Raw genomic sequence first — 10,453 nt, 5'->3', positions numbered from 1 at the left:
CATTTGGCATTATGAATTACTCCACACCATCGAGAGCATCTACAAACCGAACCCTTATATCCTCCTTAGAGGCTCAGACAAGTTGCCCGATCAGTGACCGGCTAAAATAAATAAATCTAGCCGATCCACTCAAACCGATCTCAAACGCCCGGTCTAACTCGCTCCCCTCATATTTAACCGAAATATAGTGCGGATATGAGAAAGCATGGACGCGTCCGGGCACGTTCATCACGTCTGCCTAATGACATGGACTCACGCGGAACTGCTCGGAAACCCGGTAGCCCAACGGACGCCTCCATCGTCGTCGCACTGTGAACATTGCGTGCCCGCATAATCCTAGCTCGGCTATTTAAGTCAACCGCCATCATCCAAACCCTACCCCTCCACATTTTTCTCCTCCCATCCACGACACTCAGTCATGCCCCCATGCAGTCACCACTACACGATCCAACACCGGCTTTGACTCCGTGAGCAGGTCCGGATCCGGAGGCCCGCTGGGCTACCTCTAGATCCGGAGAAAGATTTGAAGGATGAGATGGATGATTAAGAGGAGGAGGAGATGAAGGAGGAGGAACAGGAGCTGACGGAGAAGGAGGAGGAGCTGGCGAAGGAGGAGGAACAGGAGCCGACGGAGAAGGAGGAGGAGCTGGCGAAGGAGGAGGATGTGAATCTACGGGTGGAGCAGCAGGCCATCGCGAACTCCATCCACTCGGAGGGCACCGGAGGTCACGCATCTTTTACGGCGCGGGCTGCGACGGATGCGTACGCGACGCAGGCTGCGGCGGACACGGATGAGCTAGAGGTCATCTTCAACAACGAAGTATATGATATAGTATGTAGTACATGCTTTGTATGAATCTAAGGAATCAAATATGAAAGAGTTGAACGTGAACGAGCATATTTAAGTGGTGACTGATCAGAACGCGTCTGCGAGTGTTTGATGGTCCGAATTTACAAACCGTGAATGTATGATCCATCGCTTCCTTGCCTTATAAATCACACTATTGCCCGAATCTTTTGTTGTTTCTGGACATGATACTTCACACTACACGCAAAAAAAATAAAAAAATTGTACGTCGTCGGTGCGCATTTTCCTGTTCTTCTTCATTGAAAACCTGCTACAGAGAACGACACGCCGCAGGGCCATCCATTCATCACGCCCGCTACATCCGCCCATTCGCTCCCTGCTGACAGGTTGCGCGTACACATCACACATCCATCCATCCATCCACACAGTTGTTTCCCTCTCTCTTTTCCTTTTTCCGGGAACCTGATCTGACGGTACGTGGTTCTAATTTATGCCCGTGGACCAACACGGGGAGCACACCAGCAGACAGCAAAAGAAAAGGAAGACGTACCACGCATCATTATGATGATGATGATCAGACGGTGTGTGCTCTCTTCAGCTCCTCCTCCTTCCGTCTGCCATGAAAAGGTCACGGCTTGGACCGGCTGCATCATCATCACCCTTGTTTAATGCTTCTCCGATGCATAATCACAAATAAAACTGGCATGAGCTTTATTAGTTTGTTGTTGTTGAATGCTGATCAGGTTGGAGGGCGGCCTTTTTCAACTAGTGCCACCAGCTGTTTGCAGTGCCATTTGTTTAGCGCTTGCTGATATGTTTGATATTCCCTCCTTTTTGTGTTGTTACTTACATTGGCGTGCAAGCCATGCCCCAAGAAAAGCAGTTCATTTTATACTTTATTTAGCTTGTTTATCAAAGGAGTATAGACATAGGATCTTTGCGCAAAAATAAATAAATGATATATGATCTCTCTACATACTACTCCGTATCATATAATGCTAATCAAGGGGATGCTGTGTCTACGCAAACCATTTATGTTAACACTATAACCCCCCACTTGTCGCAAATGTAGATGCTGTCATAACTGACATTGTCTTTTAGATGAAACTTCGACCGTCATTCTATTAAGAAATATGTTTATTCAAATGAAAACAGATATACACTACATATAATGGGTATAGTATTTGCAATTTCACATTATCAATGTCGGGTGACATATATGAAATTTTGGAATCACATCAATGTTGGGTAAAACTTTTTTATAGTGACCCAAATCATAAAACGATAAGAGTAAAAAAAAGGCATAAAATGACCTACATTTTTTAATTGGAAGAATAATCTGACATATAGGTCACTTTTTGGCGACCAATGCCATGGAGTTCCCACACGTCATTGTAAGAGAAAAGAATTGTCCGATCAATTAGGAATTTTTGGAAGGAGAAACTAAACAATGAGTTCAGCAACCGAGCCTCAAGCACCTCCAGTCTACCAAGCCAAAGGCAACAAGCATAACCCAAAAGCAAAACACACCAACAAAGGCCACACGATGTCGGACACAACATCATCATCGACATCGTCCATCGTGCTCGCAATTCAGCGGTTTCGACCTCACCTTAGCATCCGAGCCGCAAAACCTCATAGCCTCAGTAGCGAGCCCAAGACCACTAAAACAGTCGACCGCAAAAGCAGCGACAAGGAAACTCGATTTTGGCAAGAAGCGAAGCTTAAAGCGCACGCGCGCACACACACCATCCATCAAAACCGCTCGCTCAAACATGATTCTTTTCTTTTTTTGAAAAAGTACAAACACAATATTTTCATCGCATGTCCGCATCGGTCGCGGTCACTTTCTTTGCATATATGCCACAGGTCGAATCTTAGGATTTTGTTTTTGCTTAGGGTGCATGTGTTTGCGGGGATTTGGAAGCAAGCCATGTCAAAACCATCAACAGGGACATGATTTTCTCACGGCATTAATTCCTTGTTCAGACAAGCCAGCCAGAGCAAACAAAAAAAAAAGAAGAAGAAGGAAACACAATGCTTCCTCCGTGACCAAGTAGACGCGCTCCCACGGTTTGACCGTCCTAAAAAACCAAACCAAACCAAACCCCTAAAAATAAAATCAAACCAAACGAAGCTGGATCGGCCAACCAAACCACTATTCCATGTTCCTCCATAAAAAAAACAGGTGAGCGGACCCGAAGCTCAGAAGCTTCATGGCCGGATTAATTAGTCCCGCCAGTGGCACTGTTGCGACGAGCAATGCTACGTAACGTTTACGTAATAGTCTGACTTGACAATAATTGATTGGATTAAGAGAAGGCGGAGGCCCATCCATCCCTGAAAATTAGGGAAGCATGTTTAGATTAGTTGAAAGATTTAGTAAACTTATTTGGTTTTAGTAGGTCTAGCATTTTCGCTGTTGCGACCCCGCTCAGGTTCGTTTCCTCGAACTCGCGTGACAGAGACCGGCCACGGCCAGTGCCCCGTACCCTCCCCTCCTACATCGAATTCTTTATCGTTGCTCGTCGATTCATATGCCGCGCCTTTGCGGAGCAAGAAAGATCGGGGGATGGATCAACACGCTTTAGGCCGGGCACGGGTCGTCTCCGGCGAGTTAACTACTCCGTATGTGGCATGCGCGTCACGTTCTCGCTCCCCTCCCCATGATTAGGATGATGCGTCTAGCGAGCTAGTAGTACAAGTAGAGGCTCCCAGGTTGCGTCCCTCGGGGTGGTGTGGTGGAGACTGCGGAATTGTATTGTTGCCGGGCGGGCTCCCGTGTCCGAGAGGAACCCCTTTTCTCCTGGCATTATCCGCTGAGGGTCTGGGATAATTGTTGGAGGGAGGTCACTGGATTCATTGATTGGGTTGGGTTGATCGTTACAGGGTAGGTAAAGCTCTTTGATTTGATCCGTCCCGTCCCTTGGGCTCTTCAAAGTGCGGTATATATCCCTCCGTCAAGCTCCAGGCCGGATTGCGTTGCTAGCTCTGCGTGGTGTGCGCTCCTTGGCCTGGTCCGTCCAGAGTTTTGCGTGCGTGCGTGCGTGCCGGGCGGCCATGGGTTCTTGCGTGTCGACCACGAGGCGGCGGCGGAGGTCCAGGAAGCTGTCGGCCACGGCGACCAGGTTCCGCCGGAAGGTGTCGTCCGCGATCGCCGGCGACGCGGCCGGCTGCTTCGCCGCGCGCCACGGGGTGCTGCATGTCGACGGCGCCGGCGCGCCGGCCTCCGGCGTCACGCTACACCTCACGCAGCTGCAGTGGCAGCACAGCCAGATGATGGACGCCGGAAACGGTGAGCGCGCCAACGGAGCCCACCACCAACGCCTCCTCTCCTTCTCCGGCCGGCGCCGAGGCCTGCTCGACCAGAGCCCTGAATCTTGTTTTTGTCTCTGCAGTGATCTGCGACGAGGCGTGGTACGACTCCGTCAGCATGCTGGGGGACTCCGCCGGCTCCGACGACGACGACAACGATTTCTCCAGCGTCAGCGGAGGTATTGTGCTTCGCCCGAGCTCGTCTTTCATGCCCCCTGCGGTGCAGCTTCAGGCTCGCGGTGCTCAGGTATCCAACCCCCTCTTTGCAAAAATCCAGATCCTCTCCCGGAGGACGTCGCCGGCGGCACGAGCGCGTCGCCGTGCAAGGCCGCGGCGTGCTTGACGGACACCGTGAGCCGGCTCCGGAGCATCGCGGACGCGGAGGCGTGCCAGGGTGACCCCCCGGAGAAAAGGGACGGCTCCGATTCTGCTCCTGCTCCTGCTGCTGGTGGCCTGAAAGAAACGCAGAGCGCGGCGTCTTGCTCGCCTCGGCCCCTCCCCGGCTCCGTCCCGAGCCACAAGGTGCAGCCGATGCCGGTCGCTGGGTTCAGCCCGCACCACCAGAGGAAGAAGTCCGCCGTCGTCAGGCTCTCCTTCCGGAGGAGATCCTATGAAGGCGATGAAATGACCGAAATGAGTGAGTCAAACATTGGAAACTTTGTCTAGTGTAGCAGATATCTCGCAATGTGTCAAAGATCTCCGTCAGTGTTAATTTCTGCTTTGCTGACGAAATTGACGATCAATTCAGCTGGCTCAGCCAAGTACCTGTACCGGCCGAGAGCGGGCCTGACGCTGCCGTGTTCGGCCGGCGAGAAGCCGTCGGAGGGCTGCTGGTCGGTGCTGGAGCCGTCGGCGTTCAGGGTCAGAGGGGAGGGTTTCTTCAAGTAAGAAGCAGTGCCATTGATTCGCCGTGCATTTCGTCTGTCAGTTATGCCTGACTGAAGATTATGAAATTTCTTGCAGGGACAAGAGGAAATCCCCAGCCCCAAACTGCTCCCCGTACACCCCGATCGGAGCAGACATGTTTGCCTGCCCAAGGAAGGTGCACCACATCGCGCAGCACATCGCGCTCCCCTCGCTGAAGCCCCATGACTCTTTCCCTTCGCTCCTCATTGTCAACATTCAGGTAATTCACATGTGTTTCTTGACCAACTACTGCTTCACAAGTACAGTAGTAGTACTTGATTTATCACCATGGGGTATTGATTTGATTGGTTAGGTCTGAATTTAACAAGTTAACTGATCTACACAGTTGCCTACCTACCCTACGACCATGTTCGGCGAGAACGACGGCGACGGCGTAAGCCTAGTCCTGTATTTCAAGATATCTGATAGCTTTGACAAGGAGATCTCTCCTCTGCTCAAGGACGGCATCAAGGTGAGCCAAATTGACTGCAGTTCATAAGCTAAACATTTTCAGTACCACCCTTGGACGAGTTTCTGATGTGTAACTGGTTATGCAGAGCGTGATGAACGAGGAAATGGAGAAGGTCAAGGGGTTCGCGGTGGACAGCAACGTGCCCTACACAGAGAGGCTGAAAATCCTGGCGGGCATTGTAAACCCTGAGGACCTGCAGCTCAGCGCGGCCGAGAGGAGGCTTGTGCAGACCTACAACCAGAAGCCGGTGCTGTCTAGGCCCCAGCACAAATTCTACAAGGTATTAACTAATTATTACGCTTCCTCACATCTCCATCAACCCACATGTGCTCAAATTCAGAAATTCTTGATGTACCCCCAGTAGTAACCAAAACCAATTATGCTGTCTCACATCTCCATGTGCTCAAATTCAGAAATTCTTCATGTCCTAGTCCTGACTGAAACGTTTGCATCTGTTTCATTATGATGTAGGGCTCGAACTACTTCGAGATCGACATCGACGTGCACCGGTTCAGCTACATATCGCGAAAGGGCCTCGAGACCTTCCGAGAGCGGCTGAAACATGGTGTCATCGATCTCGGGCTGACCATTCAGGTATTTTTCTTCTTCTTTTCTTTTGTTCTTGGCCATAGGACCAGAGTTGGCATGAGGAACATTTTGTTCAAAGGAAGTCTGAAGTCTGAACCTCGACGTCTTGGTGCAGGCACAGAAGGCCGAGGAGCTACCTGAGCATGTGTTGTGCTGTATGAGGCTGAACAAGTTGGATTTTGCAGACAACGGCCAAATACCGACGCTCATAACTTCCAGCGATGAATGAAGCTGGAAAATGTACTAACTTTGAGATTGAGAGAGGCAAGTTTGTATATATCGGGAGATAGTTGTAGGAACTAACGCAAATTTGTTCGGTAACAGTGTATTGATGGTGCAAATAATCGTTATTTGCCCCCCTTCCCTTCCAAATTGGCAATTGGAGCAATTATGATGTTCAAAGTTGTTCATATGTTCGAATAGCTTGCATGTCTTTTCAGAAGATCATTTTGTTCCGTTATCGTTTGATTACACTTACACATGTGCGCATCCATAGTTTGGTTTTCAAAATTTGTGGCCGTACATCGATATTATTTCGAAATTGCTTTCTATACGCATGTTTACATATTATTTTGCACATGTATTTATAGTATACATTTAAATGCAATCAATTTAAATGGCCATACATTTAAATGCAATCAATTTAAATGGTCATCACATCATTTAAATTGATTGCATTTAAATGTATACTATAAATACATCGCCGCATCCCGCATATACGAGTCCCCTCCTTAGGCTGCTCATAGTGGGGAGTAACATATAATAGTATCATGCATATGATACTATTGTATGATACTATCTTCATAGTGCATAGTATCATAAATTAGTATCATAGGTGGTCTCATTTATTGGCATGCATGACATATAGTAGCATAACATTTAATATCTATGTTACTCTAACCCCCTCTCTCTTCTTTAAGTACTTGTCACATCAGCATGTTTGCTAGTCCCAAGACTATGATACTAACTATGATACCCCCACTATGGCCAGCCTTACCAGCGCCGCCACCGGCCCCACCTCACGCAACACCTTGTTTGGCCGTGCTTCCTGGCCAACAAATCTGTGTTGGATGCCCTCCTCTGCCCCCACGGTGTGATGTTTTTTTTTGAAATGGAACACAACGATCCCATACATCACACAGGCACAACACAACAGCTGGCCCTCAAAATATCTACATCGTCAGGTAAAGCCTCGGTCCATAGCTGTTTCGCAGCTTGTCGTTTAGATCCCAAGGCAGCTAAAGAATGTGCTAGCTTATTACATTTCCGAGGGGCAAAAGAAAAGCAACACGAGATGAAATTTTGACGATTAAATATTCTAATCTCTCTAGATAGAGTTACTTCCGGTGTTAGATCGAACTCAGTAGTCTTGAGTACGCTGATCAGAATCTGGCAGTCTGACTCCATCTGAATGTTCATCATGCCCCAGGTTGCAGCAGCATGCATAGCCTCGAGGTAGGCCGTCGCTTGTGTCTGTAATGCTCTCCCCATATTCTGCAACCTACCGGCGCCCGATCCCCGGACGTCTCCCTGAGCATCTCGGACAGCGAAACCCCATCCACCTGTATTGTCTGCTGCTCTGAATGCCCCATCGATGTTGACCTTTAGAGTATCATCCACTAGCCTCGCCAATTGCCGTTGTCTTTGTACAGTGTGCGCATCTTTTTAAACACCGCATAGCTGTAGTGACTCCATGGCCCAGTGTCTGATGTTTGATTCGAGCTCCTCCACATGCCTCATCCTCTCCCCCTTGTTAATTTTGTTCCTGTAATCCCACTAGCGCCATAGCATGCATGTAACCAACGCACGTTGCTCGTCAGGAAAAGTGATGATTGCGTGCACGAACTCCTTGGCATCCCTGCACGTAACCAGCCGTTCACGTAGCCCTTCCATTTGGAGGCAACGCCAGAGCTTCTTGGATTGTTTGCATTTCACAAAGAGATGTGTGATAACCCACAAGTATAGAGGATCGCAACAGTTTTCGAGAATAGAGTATTCAACCCAAATTTGTTGATTCGACACAAGGGGAAGCAAAAGAATATTCTCGAGTATTAGCAGTTCAGTTGTCAATTCAACCACATCTGAAAAACTTAGTATCTGCAACAAAGTTTCAGTAGCGAAGTAGTGTGATAGCAACGGTAGCAACGGTAACAGTAGCAACCGTGACAACAGTAGCGACAGTAGCAGCAGTGACAGCAGTAGCGACAAAGTAACTTAGCAAGGACCAGTAGGAAAAACTCGTAGGCATTGGATTAGTGATGGATAATTATGCCGGATGACATTCATCATGTAACAATTATAACATGGGGAGATATGTAACTAGCTCTAGTTTGTCAATGTAATGTAGGCATGCATTCCGTATATAGTCATACGTGCTTATGGAAAAGAACTTGCATGACATCTATTGTCCATCCCTCCCATGGCAGCGGGGTCCTAAAGGAAACTAAGGGATATTAAGGGTCTCCTTTTAATAGAGAACCGGAACAAAGCATTAGCACTTAGTGAATACATGAACTCCTCATACTATGGTCATCTCCGGGAGTGGTTCCGGTTATTGTCACTCCGGGGTTGCCGGGTCATAACACATAGTAGGTGACTACAACTTGCAAGATAGGGTCAAGAACACACATATATTGATGAAAACATAATAGGTTCAGATCTGAAATCATGGCACTCGGGCCCTAGTGACAAGCATTAAGCAAAGCAAAGTAGTAGCAACATCAATCTCAGAACATAGTGGATACTAGGGATCAATCCCCATCAAAACTAACTCGATTACTCCTACCTCTTGAGCTTGTGTTGGTTTTTCCCTTGAAGAGGAAAGGGTGATGCAACATGGTAGCAGTAAGTATTTCCCTCAGTTTGAGAACCAAGGTATCAATCCAGTAGGAGTATCAAGGCAAGTCTCCAAAGTACATGCGCAAAAACAACAAACTTGCACCCAACGCTATAAAGGGGTTGTCAATCCCTTCACGATTGATTGCAAGGTGAGATCTGAAGGCGGAAAGTGCAACAAAGTAAAAGTGTAGAGCTGAAAATATGATGTGAAGTAGACCCGGGGCCATAGTGTTCACTAGAGGCTTCTCTCATGATAGCAAATATTACGGTGGATGAACGAATTACTGTCCAGCAATTGATAGAACCGCGCAAAGTCATGATGATATCTAAGGCAATGATCATACATATAGGCATCACGTCCGAGACAAGTAGACCGATACTTTCTGCATCTACTACTATTACTCCACACATCGACCGCTATCTAGCATGCATCTAGTGTATTGAGTTCATAACAAACAGAGTAACGCCTTAAGCAAGATGACATGATGTAGAGGGATAAATTCATGCAATAGTTATAAACCCCATCTTTTTACCCTTGATGGCAACAACATGATGCGTGCCTCGCTACCCCTTCTTCACTGGGTGAGGACACCACACGGTATGAACCCAAAACCAAGGACTTCTCCCATTGCAAGAATTATAGATCAAGCCAGCCAAACGAAACCCACAACTTGAAGAGAATTACAAGGATATGAAATCATGCATATAAGAGATGAGAAGAAACTCAAATAAGATTCATAGATAATCTGATCATAAATCCACAATTCATCGGATCTCGACAAACACACCGCAAAAGAGGATTACATCGGATAGATCTCCATGAAGATCATGGAGAACTTTGTATTGAAAATCCAAGAGAGAGAAGAAGCCATCTAGGTACTAACTATGGACCCGAAGGTCTGTGGTGAACTACTCATGCATCATCGGAGAGGCAATAGTGTTGATGAAGAAGCCCTCCATGTCCGAATCCCCCCTTCGGCAGGGCACCAGAACGTGCCCCAGATGGGATCTTGCGGATACAGAAGCTTGCGGCGGCGAAAAAGTATTATCGTGGCTCTCTCCCGTGGTTTCAGTTTTTTAGGGAATTTATAGGCGGAAGAGGTAGGGCAAAGGAGCCACGGGGGGCCCACAAGCCTGATAGGCGCGCCCCCAGGCCGCGGCTAGGGGGCTTGTGGCCTCCCCGGAACCCTTTGCCTTGGTTCTCAAGCTCCCTGCGTATCTTTTGTTCCAGAAAAAAAGTCTTTTCGGAGGTTTTATTCCGTTTGGACTCCGTTTGATATTCTCTTGTGAAAAAGGTCAAAAACACGAAAAAAACAGGAACTAACACTTGGCAGTGAGTTAATAAGTTAGTCCCAAAAAAGATATAAAAGGCATACTAAACATCCAAAGTTTGACAAGATAATAGCATGGAACCATCAAAAATTATAGATACGTTGGAGACGTATCAAGCATCCCCAAGCTTAACTCCTGCTCGTCCTCGAGTAGGGAAGTGATAAAGACTGAATTTTTGATGTGGAATGCTACCT

The 10,453-nt window shown here is 47.8% G+C and overlaps 1 protein-coding gene across 1 annotated transcript; it reads left to right on the top strand.

Annotated features, from left to right (window-relative positions):
- Window positions 1-3,365: 3,365 nt before the first annotated feature.
- LOC123452332 lies at window positions 3,366-6,499 on the top strand. The gene is made up of 9 exons (XM_045128972.1): window positions 3,366-4,103; window positions 4,207-4,302; window positions 4,401-4,760; window positions 4,872-5,007; window positions 5,087-5,249; window positions 5,376-5,501; window positions 5,587-5,781; window positions 5,973-6,095; window positions 6,205-6,499. The coding sequence occupies exons 1-9, from the start codon at window positions 3,869-3,871 to the stop codon at window positions 6,316-6,318; spliced, it is 1,548 nt and encodes a 515-aa protein (XP_044984907.1). The 5' UTR covers window positions 3,366-3,868; the 3' UTR covers window positions 6,319-6,499.
- Window positions 6,500-10,453: the final 3,954 nt, after the last annotated feature.

This window comes from Hordeum vulgare, chromosome 5H (assembly GCF_904849725.1).
Source record: "Hordeum vulgare subsp. vulgare chromosome 5H, MorexV3_pseudomolecules_assembly, whole genome shotgun sequence".
Taxonomy (NCBI): domain Eukaryota; kingdom Viridiplantae; phylum Streptophyta; class Magnoliopsida; order Poales; family Poaceae; genus Hordeum; species Hordeum vulgare.
This window is presented reverse-complemented; position numbering and strand designations above follow the sequence as displayed.